We start from the raw sequence: 19,690 nt of genomic DNA on the forward strand, positions 1-19,690 counted from the left end.
AAGGTCCTTCTTTGAAGATGTCATAAATGAGGTTAATAAATACAATACTCAAAACATGTGGGCATGTTTCATTAGATACTCATAGTAGGTGGGACATACCAAGTGGGTAAACTCATGCCAAATTTTGCATTTTTTAGGATAGTCTTAAAACTATATTATTTTAGCTATAGGTTCAAAAAGCCCCAAGGGCTTCCCGAATCTACCCCCTTTTCCAAACCTCCCTTTTTCAATCAAAACCCCCTCCCCTCCTCTCTTTCTCATGTGCAATATCTTATTTTCTCTTACCCTTCCCTTTTTTCATTAAAGCGCCCCCCCCCCCCCCCTTTTTTTAATTAAAACCCCTTCCCCTCTCTCTCGCTTATAATCTCCCTCTTTCTTTTCCCCATCCCCTTTTTAATTAAATTCTTCCCCCCTCCCCCCTCTCTCTCATGTGCGGAGCCTAGGTTCTCTCTCTCTCTCTCTCTCTCTCTCTCTCTCTCTCTCTCTATGTGTTAGAGAGAGAGAGAGAGAGAACAAAGAGAAAGAGAATTATAGAGAGAAGATATATAAAATTAGAGAGAGAGAGAGAGAGGAAAAGAAAAAAGGAAAAGAGAGGAGAGAGGGGGAGAGAGACAGAGAGAGAAAGTAAGAAGAATAATTATAGAGAAATGAAAGATAAAATTTAAAAGAAAGAGAAAAGAAAAAAGAGAAACTTTCTTTTCAATTAAAATAAGGATATATATATATATATATATAGAGCAAAAAAGAAAGAAGAGAGGGAAGGAAAAAGAGGGGAAACAAAGAGAAAGAGAATTATAGAGAGAGGAAATATAAAATTAGAGAGAGAGAGAGAGAGAAAAAGAAAAAAGGAAAAGAGAGGAGAGAGGGGGACAGAGACAAGAGCAAAAAAGATAGAAGAGAGCGAAGGAAAGAGAGGGGGAACAAAGAGAAAGAGAATTATAGAGAGAGGAAATATAAAATGAGAGAGAGAGAGAGAGAGAAAAGGAAAAGAGAGGAGAGAGGGGGACAGAGACAGAGAGAAGAAAATGAAAGAGAGAAAATAAGAAGAAGAAGAGAGAATTTGAACATAAAGAGAATAATAGAGAGAGAAAAGATAAAATTTAAAAGAAAGAGAAAAGAAAAAAATTTAAAGAGAGAAGAAAAAAAGGAAAAAAGAGAAGAGAGAAGGAAAGGAGAGGAGAGGGGAGAGAGAGAGAGAGAGAGAAGAATAAGAATAAGAAAGAGGAAAAGAGGAAGAGAGATGGGAAAAAAGAGAAAAGAGAAAATTCTTTTTAAAATTTAAATATTTTTAGAGAGAGAAGGAGAGAGGGGGAAGAGACACAGAGAGAATATAAAATTTAAAAGAGAGGAGAGAAGAAAAAGATAAAATTTAAAAGGGAGAGAGGGAGAGAAGAAAAAAAGGAAAATTAGGAGAAAGGGAAGAAGAAGAAAAGGGGGCGGAGAGAGAGAGAGAGAGAGAGGAGAAGAAGAGAGAAAATATAAACATAAAGAGAGAATTATATATAGGGAAAAGATAAAATTTATTTACTTTAAGAGAGACTGAGGGGGGGGGGGGGGGAAGAAAGTGAAAGAAGAAGAAGAAGAAGAAGAAGAAGAGAGAGAGAACATGTAGAGAGAATTATAGAGAGAGAATATAAAATTTAAAGAGAGAGAATAAAAAATAGAGGAGAAAGAGGGAAGGAAAAGAGAGGAGAGAGAGAGAGAGAGAGAGAGAAAAAAGAAAAGCGCAAAGAGAAGAAAAGGAGAGAGAAAATAATTTTTTTTAAAAGAGAATGAAGAGAGAGAGAGAGAAGAAGAAAAAAAGGGAAAAAGAGGAGAGGGAGAGAAGGAAAAGAGAGGAGAGAGGGGGGCGAATAAAAGGGGAGAGAGAGAGAAGAAAAGGGGGAGGGAAAAGAGAGAGAGAGAGAGAGAGAACCAAGAGAAAATAAAAAATAAACTAAAATAGAAGGCAAAGAAAGAGAGAGAGAGAGAGAGAGAAAAAATTAGACATAGGGAATTTGGAGGAGAGAGAGAGAGGAAAACTAGGAGAGAGAAAGATGAGAAATGGATTGTTGAGCGAAGTTGCTGTGCTTGCTTGCCGCTTCGAGGCAGTGAAGCTGCCGCGAAGCGGCCTAGTGTTCTGTGCGTGTGAAGCGAACGCAGATCGCTAGTTATTATTAAGTGATTTAAGTCTCAAGATCAATCTCATTTTTTACTAGAAACCATATTAAGTAATTGTTTGCACATGTGCAAAGAAGACCTAAGCTTTTAAGGTTAGAGACACACCAAAATATAATATGGAACCCAAGCTCCACTCTAGCCCCAAAAATCAAAACCCTCTTCCATTAAAATTCAAAAATTTGCATTATTAGATAGGAAGACCTCAACTAGGATTTTGGATTAAGTGGATAAAAACCAAATGGGTCGATTGATTGGATAAGCCAAACGATTAAGAAAATGGATACAAAAACTCAACAAACTTAGAGTTTTTTTGGCTCCAAAATGCACGGATTTCTATTTACAAATATTTTAACCTAGCATTAGTATCTAGTTACAACATTTATCCATACATAAGTACAAGCATGTGTCCGTACATGCAATCATAGTTGTTTATGAAACCATTATCATTCATAGAATTTCATGATTTAGGTTCCAAAACAATGTCAAGGAAAGTGTACATTCTTTTATACATATAGTACAACATACATAGGTACATATATACATGCATGCATGCATGCCAAGTATATGCATGTAAGCATCATTAGCTATTAAATGTCTCACATTGCAAGTGACAAGAAGTAGAAACATTTTATAGTTGGGTAGTTCAAAGTTATACAAGTTTTGTTGGTCTATAGGCATGTAGACAATAGGTGTGAGAAAAGAAATTGACATGATATAGCTTTAGGATATTTTTACTATACCATCATTTTTTTGACTCGTGATTGAGGAAGTGAAATGTAAAAGTTTGGTTTTGTTGCTCCTCAAAAGTGGCCACAACACATAGATAAGTCAGTTGTCCTAGCAAGCAAACCATTGTACCAGAAACTACCCATCCTATCATGCAAGACCTATAGTGTATTCTTAATATGCAATATGAGAAGATATACTTATTCACAAAGAAGTGAATATTTTCTATCATGCACACACGCACACACACATAGAAGGTCTCTTGGGATCTAGGGGGTGCTTGGGGATGTGGGTTGTGTCTTTGTGTTTGCATGTGTAAGCACAAGAGTTAAAAAAAAATTCAACAACTTAATATAAGTGCAAAAATAGTTATATCACTTCAAATCAACATATTTCCAAATGGCTACACAAATGATGTACAACAAACATCATATGTGTTTGATCTCCACTAACTTGAAAAGTCACAATCAATGTAATTTTGGGCAAATCATTATCTTAAATGTTATGTCAAATTCAACTTGAAGAGTATATGAAACCTTAACTATGCTTGGAGGTAGGAAAGGAACATGAAGAGATGTTGCCCCTGCTACTTGCAAACCAACCACGGGAATATTGACTAAGGACTACATTACATTTTTTGAATGACAATAGTCAATAGAGTGACACAGATGCCATCCTTGTCAACCTCCCAAACCTATCTAACCTTAGAGGTGCTTGAATCTTTTGTGTTTTTGGCGTCAACAAGTGTTGTACCACTACTGCAAGGAACCTTTTAGGTGAATAACATTGATGAGGTATGATGTCAAATGACCCTTTTTTGGGCAAAAAGATATATGGTTGTGGGTGATGCCTAATGCCTTTTAAGGATCTACATGTGTACATGTGTATGCATAGGTCTCAACATGCCTTCCATTGTATATGAATGTGTGGTCTTCATATATGGTTGAGAGCTATAAATGCATCCAAAAAACATACGATAGTTAAGTAATTTTCCCCTTTTACTCTCTTCTCATAACATCAGCTTGTTAATGCATCCACTTAGATCAATTGAAGAAAGAGGCTTGCAAGTTTTAACTTGCTACAACATGGTCTTAGAAAAATATTAGTATTTGAATCTCATGGATAGTTTGATTAAGGAGTTGGTGCCAAGGTTAATGATAAGTGTGTGCATGCTTCCATTTCTTTCATTGATCTCTTTAATTTTGATATTGACTAATTCTCATCATTACTTTCTTAGTAGAATTCTATTGACGAACATCTAAAGTTACCATTTGATTGATATACATGTTGTGATGAATAATAATGTATTTTCAATGCAATGTTACCATTTGGTTTATACCCATGTTTGTGATGGATAACAAAGTTGACATGGATGTAAAATATGCAAAACAAAATGGATTTCTCAAAGTAGGCCATGTATGGATGCCAATTTCTCTAATCTACTTGATCATCTTCCCCAATCCCCATGAATCCCAACACCCCAATACCCTAAAAGGACTCCCACCCCCTAACAAATTCAAGAACCCTAGGCCCTTAACAAGCCATATTAATCCTTAAAATCCATAATTGTTCCGTGTGCATTTTTATTGGACACACACACACACACACACACACACACACACACACACTCTCTCTCTCTCTCTCTCTCTCTCTCTCTCTCTCTCTCTCTCCCCAAAGTTGACCTTTTTGTTTCGAGCTCCATGCATCTCTCCTCATGGAAGTGAACTATTTATTTGTTTTAGAGATGCCATGTGCCAGTGCACAAGAAATGCTTGTTACCCCATGAACTTGATGCCATTTAGAAGAGTAGATATATGTGACCACAAAGAGGCGAGTTTTTGTAGAGCCATTGCAATGCACCACACCTATAAGCCTTGATGTGGGTTTTTGCACAAGGCCCAAAAAATGTGAAGGCTCACCCTTATTCCACATGAGCACAGTAAGATTTGGGCTTCACAAGTGTTAGAAAACAAGTAAGAAAGTTTTCATGGGTTATTGGATAATAGTTGACACATACATGATAATTCTAACCACATTGATAAGAAGAGTCAAAACAAGCCTTTATTAGAAAAGGCACCTAACTTGTCAAATACACTTCAATAGCATCAAGTTCTTAGTCACGTCAACTCATTGTGTTGTCGTATGCATCCCCACTAGTTGTCACGATAAACTTGATGGGTTATGTATGAGGGATGGCCACCACAATAAGTTGTGAAAATGGGCATGCAAAGCAATTCTAGTTTTGGGGAAAAGCTAACATGCACACATGTAGACATGTGTGTGAGGACACATGCACACACACATGCAAAGTACACTAAAATTGATGGGATTGGGTTTTTTCGTTTAGTAGTATGACCCCTATGAGGGCATGCTCAAATTGGGTTCTATAATGGAAAAACAAATTGCTTATATACATGACAAGATATGCATTTATTTCTATAATGGAAAAACAAATTGCTTATATACCAGACAATATATGTTGAATGCATTTATTAACTTCTATAAATGGCAATAAAATATTTTTTCAAATTATGTGGTAATAAATACTTTAATGGTCCATAGCTAAGCATCATATAACCCACAATGTATATATAAATGCATTTATTGGCTCCAATCATGTAAAAAGTTTATATATGGGAGAGAAAAATAAAAACTTTATTTAAGAAATACACAAACACACATGCAACATGCATGTGTGTGCACACAAGTACACACACATGTGCGTGCATGTGTGTAAAGATTGTTTGCCAACTTTTAAAGTCAATGGAAGGAAAAATCAAAATGTTTTTTGATGCATGGCTGATTGCATCCTAGCATGAAATGTATGCTAACTCGAATCTCAATATTGAACTATCTTTGAACAGATTTGAAGAGTCGATGATAGCACAAGTTGGAAAACCAAAGTTGAAAGATTCAATGGATGCACAAGTTGGAAGGCCCAAGTGTGTTCATTTGAACATTGAGGCTAGCAATAAGTTCTAATTGCCGATCATTGATCACATGGATGCAATGGCCCATCTATAAAAGCCGGTTGTGTTGCTATTATTTTACCTTGCTTATAAAATCATCAATATCTTTTTTATCTCTTCCATACTCTACAACTTGCTTAAAAATTCAACAAGCATAACCTCTTATAGGTTGACTTCTCCTAGATTCTCAACCTTTTATTGAACCATTTTTCTTGATGGATTTCCAAATTATTGGTATGCTACAATGGGTCTAATAAGGTATCTTATATTTGGCATTATTAAATATGCCTTGTTTGTGTAATATTGTTGCTTAAGAATTCCCTATGAATAGTTCTTATGCTAGCCTTGCGCATTGATTGTGGTTGGGCAATACAATCATCCCAATCCAAAGAGCTTTTGTAAAATTTCATGTGTAATTAAAAAATGTGTGTGTGTGTGTGTGTGTGCGTGCGCACGCACACTTGACTATACATGTATAATGATTGTTTCTCTATTGCATATTCTTAGTGATATGGATGTTAACTTTGACCATGCTTTTGAGCTCACAATATATGTTTTCTATATTTTGGTATGGATGGATGCAAGTCAATGGGGCTAGTCTAAAGTAGAAGATTAGATCAATTGTCATTATTCTTAAGTAGAAGATAAAATCATTTTGCTAGTTTTCTACATGTAAGTGGCATCCAGTTGCCAATTTCAACAAATAAAAACAAAATAAATCTTTTCAAAGTAAATATATGTTACCATATGCTATCTTAAGACTAGAAATACACTTGTATATTAAAAAGATGGCTTATTGAAAATAAGCACAAACACCCCCTGCCCCGCACACATGAACATGTGCACACAACATGCCCCCCTTGCATGCACCCCTCTCCAAAGTCTCATATTGTTCATGCCAACTCCCCCTGTTTCACATGGATTTTCCTTTTTTTTTTGTCTAGTTGTCAAAGGTCCTATCATCTTAGGCCTTTTTATCTTGGGCCTCCAAAAGTAGATGAAACATCTATATGTTCTAACAATGAGCACATGCCAAAGCACCGAGAACTTGTTAGCATTACCTTGTAGCTATTTAGAAGCAATGACCATAAAGAGGTGGGTTCTCATAGAGTTATTGCAACACACAATAGGCATGCAATGGCCAAAAAGGTGAAAGCTCACCATTATTCAGCACAAGTCTTGATAGCTTTGAGCTTTGTAAGCACATAAGCAATAAGTAGGGACATTGTCCATTGGTTTGTGGTAATAATTGATACAACATTCTAAAGAAGGGTTAGACAAGACTTGGATTAGACAAGGCATCTACCTTCTACTATGCACATCAATGTTCTCATGGGATGGATACCAATGTAAGGGGTTGGAAAGTGGGAGTGTGGAGAAATTCTAGTTTCAAGAGAACTACGCCGATTCACACACATGTGCACATTCTCACACATGTATGTGCGCACACACACACACACACGCATGCACACACACAATGTGTGTGTGTGTGTGTCTCTCTCATTCTCTCCTTGGAGTTTTTATTATGTTAAGGTTCCCCTTCCTTGTCTCTCACTCTTATGTCTCTCATGGGTGACTTGACCCTTGCATGCCTCCCTCCTCCATCCATCCCCTCACGTCTCAAAATTTTTATCCCCACTGTCCCCTTTTGTTTCATGGGGGTTCTTTTTTTTGTGTGGTGACCATAGGCCCTCTTATCTTAAGCATTTTGTTTTGGCCTTATGCTTGCCTCTCTCCCAAGCGCAAATGAATGCATTTTAATGATGGGCACATACTAGCATAGAAGAGGTACATTGTAATGATGGGCAAATGAATTATTATGTGTTTTAATGATGGGCACATACTAGCATAAAAGGGGGACTTGTTGCCATTACTTTGATGCTATTTAGAAGACTAAACACATTCACGACATAAGGATGTGTCTTTAGAGCACACCTTTATATGGTTCTTCTTGTGCATTGCTAAAGAAGGCTCACCAGTACTCAATAAGGTTTAGGCTTCATAAGCATAGCAACAAGTGAGGAAAAGTTTGTTTTGTTTTTGAGTAATAGTCGAGCACATCCACGATAATTTACCTCGAAATATCTTAATAACGTAGATAAGAAGCATCAAAACACACTTTGCTTGGACATGGCACCTAACATATCACACACACTACCATACACTAGGTCTTTAGTCGTGCAGGTCGATTGTCTTATCGCAAGCGTCCCGTGTTTGGCCCACTAGTCATCATGATAAACTTGGAAGGTTATCAAGATGGGATGGGCACCAACACAAGGGGATGTGAAAGTGAGTGTGGAGCAATTGTGGCTTTGGGAATTGGGCCAACTCTCTCTCTCCCCCCCCCTCCCCTGCCCCCCTCCCCCCCCCTCCCCCCTCTCACATTATACTTTTTCCTTTGTTTTCCCTAATTCCACTCACTCACTCACTCTCTCTCTCTCTCACAGCTTGGCTTTGAACCTTATAGCAATTGGATCTTGAGGTTGGGTACACGAAAGGTTAGTGACTGTGTAAGCGTAGATCAAAGCCACCTCGGAACCTTGCATCGTCCAAAAAATGCATTTGAAGAGGTAGCCTGCAAAGCATAAGACCATGAAGGAAGTAGGGGGCTCCTCTAATCTAGATCATCTTCTTTATCATCCGCCTCCTCTGAATCAAGGGCCAAATCCATCTCACCAACAGAGCACAGCCACGCCAACCATGGCTGCCAATGTGTGGCCACAACAGGTGGGCTTGAACTACTGGCTGCCTGCATACTACTATTACTACCAGTGGCAGCAGCTTCTTCTACAGAGTCTGGCAGGGAGGCCATTACAGAATGCGAAGGACGATGGGCAGATCAGAGGGTCTGGTGACCCAAATTGGGAACAGGGGAAGGGGGAGGAGAAACAGGGGAAGGGTAAGGAGGAGCAGGTGAAGGAGCTGCCCCTCTCTTTGGAAGCCGCCTACAAGTGTGTGGTAGAGTCCCCTGCTTGGCTACCCCCCGGTTGGATCACTGAGATGCAAACCAGAAGAAGTGGCAGCAGTGCTGGCACGCGAGACAAGGTAAACACACTCTCTCATGTACAGAACAATTGGCCATTAGACCATCACTCCTCATGTGTTGAACACTACATCAGGCAAGGAAAAGCATGGTTTCCCTTGGTGCTCCTAACCAGGACTCTCATAGCTCTCCCCCTGCCTAATGGTTTGTCTGGTTGTAGACTATCAGGCTGCGAGTACCAACATGCCCATACGTTGTAGGTAATGTCAATGCCTACTACCTGCACATGTGGAGCCTGGTGTGGAGAAGAATGAGCTTGCCTAGGTTTGCCTGTGTTTTTAGTCTTGAACATAACCTTTCATGACAGCTTTTGTGCTGAAACATGGTTTGGGAGTCTGCAATCACTTTCTTGTACTAGGAATGTGCTGTTCCAATATATATGTTTTTCTTTCTAGAACAATTCATTTTGTCAGCATAGGAGTTTCTTGACTGAGGCACTCATGTTTCAGCAGTACTACAAAGATCTTATGTCAGGTCGCCGGTTCCGATCCAGAAATGAGGTCATTAAGTTTCTGCTCACTGGAAAAGGGAGGGTGAGGTGTCAACGAAAGCGTAGGGTGCTTGGCATCACATCATCACCTGCGACAGCTCAATTATGCAGAACCAGTCCTCTGAAGGATAGACATTTGTTAGAGGCACCCTGTGCAGGGCAACTATGTCAGCTTGCAGAAGACTCTTTTAACCATCTTGCAGTATCACCTGTTGTGGATGCAACCCGCCGGCTGTTTCAGATGGAATCTCCAGAAGAAAAGCCTAACACTCATGCATCAAGCCATGTTGCTGAACGACCTTTATCAGGAGTAGTCCAGCAGCATGAGTCGTCTTTTTTCAGAGAAAAGTCTAATAGACCTGCAGCAAGCCATATTTTAATGGCATTGATTGAAACTCAAATACAGGATAAGAGACCTAGCAATGATATGGAAAGGTATGGTTTGGGGACACATGTACCTGCTCAAATACATGATAAGCGAGCTAGCAATGAAAATGAAACACAAGAAAAGGGGCCCAGCCATGGTGTAGAAAGGCTTGCTTGGGAGACACATGTGCCAATATCAAATGAAGCTGGAATTCATGTTAAGAGACTGAGCAATTATGTAGAAAGACATGCTTTGGAGACAGACATATCAGCACCAAATGAAGCCCAAATACATGAGAAGAGACTGAACAATGGTGCAAAAAGGCATGCTTTGGGGACATATGTATTGCCTTTGATTGAAGCCCAAATAATTGAGAATAGACCGAGTAACATCATTGTAGAAAGGCATACTTTGGAGACGTATCATGCAACTCAACTATCAGGTGAAGACAGGAAGCCAACCCACATCATCGAGACCTCTGTTTCAGGAGTACCTGATGGAGTTTCTCAATGTGATGAAGAAAGAACTAACAGTTGTGTTTCAAAACCACCCTCTGTAACCCAACCATGCAGGAATGGTTGGCTTGGACAAACACCTTGCAATGCTGTGGAGAGCCATCTAGATAACAGACTTCAGAACAGCTTTCTTAGAGCAAGAACGAATAATGCCCAAGAACAACCTATTTGGGAAATACTTGATGGAGTTTATCAAGATGAAAAAATGTTAACTGTAGAAAACACCATAGGTGTGATGACAGGCAGTGTTCGAAAAGCATCATCTCTGCTTCAACCATGCGAGTCTAGTATGCCAAGGGAAAGATGTTCCAATGCTGCAGAAAGGTTGGCCGGTGACATGGCCCAGCTACATAATGATAATTTTCTTGGAGAAATGCTTAGCAATGCCATGAGAGGGCCTGTTTTGGGATCACTTACTAGAATTGATCTATGTGCAAATAGTTTGCCTAGAGAAAGGCTTAACAATCCCATCAAAAGTCCTGGTTCTGAAGCATTTGGTGGAATTCCTCTGTGTGTAAAAAGTTTATTTGGAGGAAAACCCAATAGTGCACTGCAAGGGCGTGTTTCAGAACCACTCTCTGCAGTCCAATCTTGTGAGACTAGCTTGCGTGGAGAGATGCCGTACAATGCTATAGAAAGGCATGTTTTTCAGGCACATACCTCAGGCCACAGTTTGCCAGGCAAAGCACTTAACAATGCCATATCAAGTTCTGTTCTAAGAACTCCCAATGAAGTTCATCTATCCTCTTTCAGAGAGAGAAATAATGGTGCAAGAGAAAGTTGCCCGTCGAGAACATTCTCAACAGTTATACCATTTGAAAATGCCTCAAGAGAAAAGGCTAACCAGAGTAGGGAAATTTCTGTTTTGGAGGCACTCAATGGGAGCCAGGTGCCTGACAAAGATTTGCCATTACCAAGGCTGGACAGTGGAACAGCAGTAAGGGCTTCTGGGAAGGCACCTCCTGAAATTCCATCGTGTGCAACTGCTTTGTGCAGAGAAAAGGACAACAGTGGTGCTATGGAAAGGTCCAATCTGGAGGGCTTGAATTCACATAAACTATGTGGAAAGAATTTGTACCTTGAAAGGTCTGACAATGCTTCTATTGAAAAGTCTGTTATGGAGACATCAACCATAGCTGGACCACACAAAAAGAGTTTGCTCAAAGTGCAACCAAAGGCTGGCAAGGAAAAGCTTGGCTTGGGAGCATCTAAAGGAGCCCAGCTATGCAAGAGACCTTTCTCAAAAAGGCCTGTTCTGAAGGCAGCTTACACAGTTATTCTTGCATGCCCTGCTCCACTGTCAACAATCCATGAGCTGCGGAGGGCACAAGGTCACAAACAGGCCAGCTCAAGCTTGGGAGTCTCCAGCATAGCTGTAGACAAAGAAGGGCAGCACAACCAGGCTAGCTCAGGCTTGGAAGTTTCCAACATAGCTCCAGACAAAGAAGCGCAGCACAAACAGGCCAGGTTAGGCTTGGCAGTCTCCAACATACCTCCAAATAAAGAAGAGGACCACAAACAGGCTAGCTCAGGCTTGGGAGTCTGCAACATAGCTCCAGACAAAGAAGGGCAGCACAAACAGTCTAGCTCAGGTTTGGAAGCCTCCAACATAGCAAGATTGGGAGTCTCCAACATAGCTCCAGACAAAGAAGGAGAGTGCAAACAGGCTAGCTCAGGCTTGGGAGCCTCCAACATAGCTCCAGACAAAGAAGGGCAGCACATACAAGCCATTCCAGGCTTGGAAGTCTCAAGCATGGCTCCAGACAAAGAAGAACAGCTGCACACACAGCCTTCAGAGCGAACCTGCAAGTTCAAGGGATTGTTTGGCAGCTACAAGGCAGCCATAAGTGGGCAAAAGAGGCCAGCTCAACAGAGTCCTTCTAAGCTTCCTGTCCAGAAGAAAATCAAGTTCTATTCTCCAAAAAAGGGCGAAGACAAGCAAGGATCCAGACTTTGGCAATGGCTCCAACAGTCAGGTTAGTCAGTGATCCCTGCCTTACACCCCCCAGTCCTCAAAGGAAAACAAAACCACATCCTTGGAGGGAAAAGCAGGATGCAAGACACCTGCATGCATGCCCACACATACAGGAATCACTACATTTTGTCGTAGTTGCTAATTTGTGCACTACAGGGGGGACATCTCAAATTTCAAGGGACCTGGATGTCGCAGTCCTAAATTGCGCACCATGGAGGGCACCTGACCCTTCTGCAATCCAAATGTGTATGGTAGCTTTTAGGCACATTTCTCTGCAAGGGTGAGTGAGCAATTCTGCTCAATTCCCAATGGAAGAGAATTCGCTTGTAGGTGGGTATTCAAGTTTCCAGAATTCAATCCCTAGCCAGTAGTGTGCCATATTTATTTAGACACCATGGATGGTTCCTAAGTTGCAACAGGCCAGCAACACGAGTATTCCTTAGGAATAGTAGGTCTAAAGATGTCAACTACCAAGCAACCGATGGGGTCTGAATTGCTACCTTCCCGTAAGAAGGCCAATGTTTATCCCAACTAAACAGAACACACACACACACACACACATTTTGTTTTGTCAAACCAATGTAGTAACTGACTTAATTTACCGAGGGGGTGACACACATGCATGCACACATGCACACACACACAAACACACACCCTTTTACATGTGTGTGTATGCACATACACAGGCAATTATGTTCACAGTTCTGCTTATGATTGTACCTTTTTGGCATATACTGTGTAGGTACATTTGCGAAAAAACAGGACCTTGTGAAGCAAGAAATGCATACGCTAAATTCAAATGCACCAACCATTGCAGAGCAGAGGTGCATGATAATGCAGCCTGCTGACAAAATGGTCAGTTCATGCAGTGGAATGCCACCTGCCTCTGGGAAGGAAAGGGAAATTGGAGCAACCAATATTGATGCATCAATGCACATGAAAATGCAGCCTGACTATGCATTCATATATTCGGGCAAAGAGGTACCACGGGCACTTGTAAAGGCAAGGGAAATTGAAGCAGCCAATGTTGATGCATCAAGGGGCATGAAAATGCAGCCTGCCAACACAACCATATGTTATGCCAAAGAGGTATCACCAGCCCTTGGAAATGCAAGGGAGATTCAAACAGTCAAGATGGATGCTCACTCGGGCAAGGAAATGCATGCCTCTCCAAACAACGCAAAGGTGGGGAAAACATTACAGAGTTATCAACAACTAGTAATTCACCCATCCATGATGAATGTTCAGTCCAGCGCAGCACAAGCTCTCCCAGTTAACCCTTGGCTCCGCAGCACAAGTTTCTTGGAGATAGGAAGCCAGGCAGCTGAATCTTGTACTGTTCTGGGTAGTGAAAAGGGCTGTCTTCCACATCTGGCAAGAGAAGAAACACAATCAACCCAGGAGTTGGGGAGGGGAGTAGTACGGGTATCTCAACACCAAAGAGTCCATCCAGCGGAGGTGAGATGGAATGTTGGAAGGGACAGGGAAATGCAAGCATTGATGTTGAATGCTCAGTCCAGTGCATCACAAGCTCTCCAAGACAATGCTCAGCTGCCTAGTGCAAATGCATGTTTCACTCTAACAGCCACAGGACTTAAAGCAGGTGAACTTTGTAGTGGAAGAGGCTGCTTTCCACAGTTGGCAAGAGAAGAAACACAATCGGCCCAAATGTGTCATATATTGGGGAACCTACATTTTGGTCAAATAGACAATCGATCAGGCTGCGTCTTTACCCAATTGGGTGATGTAGGCCATATGCAGAATCCAACAGGCAGTGATAGGGGCTCCTCTGCCCATACTCAGATGGGCAAAAGCACTGGCCTCGACTTAATACACAACCGATTGGACACAGGCAATCACCCAGGCTGCTTCTTTACTCAGTGTGGTGATGTAGGCCCTGTGCAGACTCCAATGGCTGGGGATATAGGCTCCACCCATACTCAATTGGACAAAAAGGATGGCCTTGATCAAATACAAACTACACCACTGGGCACAGATATACTACAGGTTGCAGCCCAAACACATTCTCCATTGGTCCACAATTTAGAGTTCATCAGGGAGACAGGTGAGAGTGGCACTCAGTTGGCAGTGAGAGAGCAAGAGGAGAAGAAGAAGAAGAAGAGAGAAGCACAGAGGCGCTTGGAAGCCATCCTCTATCCGAAGCTGGACTTGAGCAAGCTGAGCCCTGGGCTGAGTAGTCGCCAAAAGGCCAAGGTAGTGCAGAAATTCAGGGTGAAGCATGGAAGAGAGCTGCTGGCCACCTTGGGAAGGCAACTTTGCCAGAGGGCCTTGCAACAAGGGGAGACTGTAACCAATGAAAAGCTAGCTACTCCCAGCCTTCAGTTGGGTACATCACCAAAAATTTGAACTTCCAATATCTCTTGCCAGGTAGAGCTTCAAGGACAGAGGTCTCTACGAGACTGGAGCAGCAAAAGAGACTGTAGGGTTCCCCCACCTCTCCTTCCCTCTCATGCATGTATCAATACACATTTGCTCCTTGTATGTGGATATCTTTCTTTCCTTCACTATTTCTGAAAGAATAGAAGCCCCACATTTGTGGGAATTTTGGCCCAAGTCTTATTGAGACAAAAGGCTTAACATTGCATTAAAACAAAACCTGCCTTCAGTGCAGGGACAAATTAGCCTAACCGTACATTTGCAATGTTATTCAATTTGATGCCAAGAATTGAGAATGCTTTTTGGTTTGATGCAAGTTAGTATCCCAATGCTGGATTCTGTTGCAGAATGTGGAGTTCTGTCAATGCAAAAAACCGACTTGAAGAGTGTTTCAAGTTACACATAATGCAATGACAAGAGGGAAGGTTCATGCCTTAATAAGAAAGACTGATGTGAGTAAAGGAAAGATGGAGCAATTTTGCAAAAGCTTGTTACCCTTTTCTTGTTCACCATCTTGCACACCTCAGCATGGCAGCTCAGTTTTACTCGGTTGCTTAAAATGATTCTGTTCATCACTAAAGCAAAGTATCAAATGCTTGATGAGCTTTAAGGAGTGCACATGCCCGGCAGAACAGCAAAAGTAGCATGATCTGTCAACATCCAATATTATCCAACATACTTTAGAAACCGTGTTGTCAAAAACTGCCTGGTTATGGGACTCCTCGAAAGCTCAGTGGAGGTGTGCAAAAGAATAATGGACTGCTGCAATGCAACATAAGATATCTCATGCTCCCAGCTTCTTTGGATATCCTTTAGTACTGAGAGCTTGATCTGACAGGGCGACCAGACTGTTACATAGAATCTTTCTCCAAGTTACACACAAACACACTCCAACTTGGCAGGAGTAAAGCCTTTCTGCAATGGGATCATCTTGCCTGCCAATCACTTTTTGGATTTTCTTAGACCTTAATGGATAAAATTGAGTGCTTTTCAACTTCAAGATTTATTGTCAGTGCATCAGTTCTGTAACCTCTGATCAGTAGAAATAGATTTTGAGATTCGACTTTCTTTTTACAAGGCTCAACATCTTGTTGCAGGTGGAGGGATGTTATCGGCCTTCCATTGAGATTGAATGCAAAAATGAGATGCTTTACATTCATCTGAGTGGCTTTGGAAGACATCTGAACAAATCACATACCAGCACCCAAAATTATCCTTGGTGGCATGCAAGTGTTTATCAGCAAAGGCTAGTGTTATCATTAAACTTAGTAATGATCATCCCAATGTTCAAAACTGCAAGGTTCCCTTGGAATAAAGGGTCAGTCATTACACTGATGAACCACAGGGTCAAGGGTCACTCATTTGGCAAGTCGAATACAATCTTTGGTGGGGCTGTTTATATGTAGGTGAAATAGTAGCATCAGAAGAACGAAGGCTGATGACATTGACAAGCGTGGCCCCAGAGATGTGGCTGTTGCTTTTATCCACCCTAGTCCTGAAGGCATTCATCTACATTCTTCCTAAAAGCTGCTCAAATTATGTATACCCCTGTATCAGTATGGGTTCCGAGACTACATTTGCACCACTTCTGTAGGTATGAAACTCTTAGATTGTATCTGCACCTCTTCTTTCTCTAGCCCCCCCCTACTAGCCTGCAAGCCGTTGGGAGATGCCACAAGGTATTTAAACAATCCACATTAAATGCAAGTGTTTTGATGTTCCTACCAACAGATTGTAGTGTTTTTTCTTGCGCCTCCTCAGAGACATACTTGTTTTGCCAAATCACATCTACTTCCAGGTTTTCAATCGCTACAATCTCTCTTTGGTTGATGCCTTCAGCAAACTAAATCACAAAAGAATGGGGCACTAGGACGTCCTCCAGCAGCTGCAGTTTTTTGTGAGATGTGGCACGATCCACTGATCAACAGTGCTTGAAGTTGTGAGATGTGGCGGCATCAACCAAGATGCGCATCCTACAACGCCACACGAAGCCTTGTCGGTTATATTTACCGCATGCTAGTGTACATCAGTTAGCCTCCCATCCATAATGCCTAGTTTGGATAAAGATAGTGAACATGAAGCTGAGCCCAGTGCTAAGAGCACACGAAGGAAGGTTAATGCTTCTCACCATCACGAGGAATCCTAAGAAACGTGCGGTCACTACTGTTGCCTGCTTAAAAACCTCATCCCCCTCCCGCAAAACCCCATCTACTCAATGATCCACCAAGGCAACAAAAGCATAGGTGTAGGTAAGGGATGGAGACTTGGCGGGAGATCATGATGATGAGTACTATTCACATGTTTCACCCTATCACCACACAATCATGCTGCTGCTAGCACCACTAACACTAGCACTATCATCACCTTCTCTCTCTATCTACCGATGTCACTAAGTTTGCAACTTAGAAAGGATTATAGTCTCCTGTTGAAGGACTTGTCAAAGTGCAGACACACTTGGTGGAGCTAGAGGAAAACTTGACGACATAGGTGGCTACAAGTAATAGGAAGATTGAAGATGAAATTAACAAAATGCCAACCAAAGTAGAAGAATATTAAAATAAGAAAGGAGAAAAGTATGACAAACACTACCTTTTTAGCAGTTAATGAAGTTCCATGGCAAAATAAAATTATATCCTGTGCATGTCTAGGAGGTCTCCCTAACAAGTAGCACGAAGAAACATGAGAGCAACTAGATGATAAAGATGGCCAAGCATGTTCAAGTAGAGACCAAAATAAGGCCAATATTAGAGAAATAAGGGCTTGATTAGGTGATATAGCATGGCATATCATCAAATAGAGGAATAATCAATCAATTACAAAGTTTGGTGATATACAATATAAATTTGAAGCTTCAAGCAATCAAACCCTTTCAAGGGAATCAAAATGTGGATCATAGATGAACTTACACCATCACAACTCAAAGCACAATCGCATGAAATTGGCAATATGAAGCCGGCTAGAAAAATGAGCAAATGAGAAGTTTATCAAGGCAACAAAGCCATCATAGAGAAGTTGAAAAAGCCTAAGCACTGAGTTTCTTCAGGGTCATGATGTATTTAGCTCGAGACATGTAAGCCCTTAACTATCATGTGCATCAAAGGCCTAATTAAGAAACCCATTCTCTTTGAATTTATCATGAATAATACATACCTTTTCTCTATTCAACCTATGAGCATCCCTATTAAATGATACCCATATGTATGTAACAAAGGTCTAAACAAGGATTTTGTAAACTTCTTTTATTGAAGCCATGTGATAGACTTACATATCTATGAGTGACTCCCGGATGTGTTTAGTAACTCGTATAGTTTAGTAGTTGAATTTTCCTTTATTTGTGAAATGGCACCCCAAGATGATGATGTTGAAGAAGGATTTCTGGCTGCTAATGTTAATCTGGTAGTGTTTTGTTTAGTGGATACCCTTCAAATTGATAAGTAATCTTTGCAAGGATAAGGATTTCAAAACACATTTTGAAGTTGCTAGTTTGACCAGTGATTTGGGAACTTGTCTTTATTTGTACTATTGAGGAAAAAGCTTTTTGGGAGTAGTGCTACTTTATGAGTTTCCAATCGAGGGACATAAACAGTGATACAGATGTGGTATTCTTAATGGCATCCAATGTGATATAACTCCTATGGCAAGAAAGGGAGTTCAAGACTTAGATGGAAAAAGTGGGTGATATAAGATGAATGAGCTAAAATTCATTTAGGAGTTGGGAATATAAAGTTAGTAAAAATTAGTATCAAGCTAGATTTAGAATTTCGTAAGCATTTGATCACATCACTGAAGGCATTCTGAGATGTGTTTGTATGAAATCATGGGGATGCGAAGGGGTTAGATCCCCAATTTTATAAACATTGTATTCCTTTGAAGCCAAAGGTTGTTCTAGTTCAAATGCAAACATATTGTATGAATCCGCATATGGCAATGCCTATTAAGAAAGAATTCAACTAGCTACTTTGTGTTGGGTTTATTGCTTTGGTAGATAGGGCTGAGTGGATTTCTCCTATTGTGATTGTGTCCAAGAAGAATAAGAAGATGTAGATTTATGTGGACTATTGGAACTTAAATGAAGCAATCATTCTCGATCCTTTTTGTTTATCTTACTTGGACATTATTCTACATGAAATTGTTGGTTTAGTCCGTTGCCTTTATTGGGATAGGAATAATTGCCTAACATTTTGAATGCCTTTTATTTTTGCATCATACATTTGCTACACTTTTTCTTGACAAGAATTCTCGACAATAGCTTCTCCTTGAAATTTGGAATTAAATCCAAGATTTGCTCTAAAGTTAATGGCAAGGTTGATCTAGCCAAAGCTATAAATAACTCATGAGATTCTTTTGTTTTTCCTTCATACTTCAATCTTCTACATTAGAATCCACATGCTACAAAACTTCTTATAGATACTCCTGTTTTTCAGTAATTTCCTAAACCTTTGTATATATCATGCTAAGAATATGTAGGAGTAAACTTATTAGCCCTATTTTTCCTTTGTTATATTTGCGCTTCCTTTAATGCTATTTCCCTAGCTTTCTCTTGCACATTCCAATCCATCTTGTTCTTTGCTTTGTCTTTAGTAGCAAAGACTCTCCTCAAGACAATTCTCCATTACAATATAATTAGGACGATCACATCCCATATGTGGTTCCAACATGTGTTGATTTTTAAGTTTCTCATTTATACATGACACCTTTGCTAAGTGGCATTTCTTAAATTTCTTTTTGTCTTGCTGACCTCCCAACTACCATTCTATGATTTCCTCAAGGATCTCTATTAGGACAATCGCAACTAGTGCTAGTAGAATGTTGATTAGATGGTGCTCCTATTGGTTGCATTTCTTATTGATTTTTGGCTTGCATCCCTCTTTTAGCCCTATGCGTACCCATAACTCATAGTTAGGTTGTGAAATATGTATTTGTATTCCATAGCGATGGCATAGTCCCCTTGGTCTTTATGGTACATTATTTCATTTCTTTTGTTGATCATTTGTTCCATGGCCTTTGTTGTGGACCTTTTCTTTCAAATCCTCTAAAATCCCTTTGAG

At 40.5% G+C, this 19,690-nt stretch overlaps 1 protein-coding gene across 3 annotated transcripts; it reads left to right on the forward strand.

Annotated features, from left to right (window-relative positions):
- The first annotated feature begins 8,264 nt into the window (after positions 1-8,264).
- On the forward strand, positions 8,265-15,727 carry LOC148036711 (uncharacterized). 3 transcript variants are annotated; one of them, XM_087678775.1, is made up of 3 exons: positions 8,265-8,900; positions 9,348-12,246; positions 12,988-15,727. In XM_087678775.1, the coding sequence occupies exons 1-3, from the start codon at positions 8,448-8,450 to the stop codon at positions 14,610-14,612; spliced, it is 4,977 nt and encodes a 1,658-aa protein (XP_087534901.1). In that variant the 5' UTR covers positions 8,265-8,447; the 3' UTR covers positions 14,613-15,727. The 3 variants fall into 3 exon arrangements, with proteins under 3 accessions (XP_087534901.1, XP_087534902.1, XP_087534903.1); XM_087678776.1 differs by having other exon boundaries at positions 9,351-12,246; XM_087678777.1 differs by having other exon boundaries at positions 8,764-9,098; positions 9,351-12,246.
- Positions 15,728-19,690: the final 3,963 nt, after the last annotated feature.

Source organism: Lygodium microphyllum, chromosome 5, assembly GCF_053477565.2.
Source record: "Lygodium microphyllum isolate KBCC chromosome 5, Lygodium_microphyllum_v1.1.10, whole genome shotgun sequence".
NCBI classification, from domain to species: Eukaryota; Viridiplantae; Streptophyta; class Polypodiopsida; order Schizaeales; family Lygodiaceae; genus Lygodium; species Lygodium microphyllum.

What these genes read in the sequence shown, in the direction of transcription:
- LOC148036711 (XM_087678775.1), top strand. Translation starts at nt 8,448, where the DNA reads ATGAAGGAAGTAGGGGGCTCCTCTAATCTAGATCATCTTCTTTATCAT. An exon ending in GTGCTGGCACGCGAGACAAG is followed by an intron (nt 8,901 to 9,347) that starts GTAAACACACTC and finishes CTCATGTTTCAG; the next exon opens with CAGTACTACAAAGATCTTAT. An exon ending in GCAATGGCTCCAACAGTCAG is followed by an intron (nt 12,247 to 12,987) that starts GTTAGTCAGTGA and finishes TATACTGTGTAG; the next exon opens with GTACATTTGCGAAAAAACAG.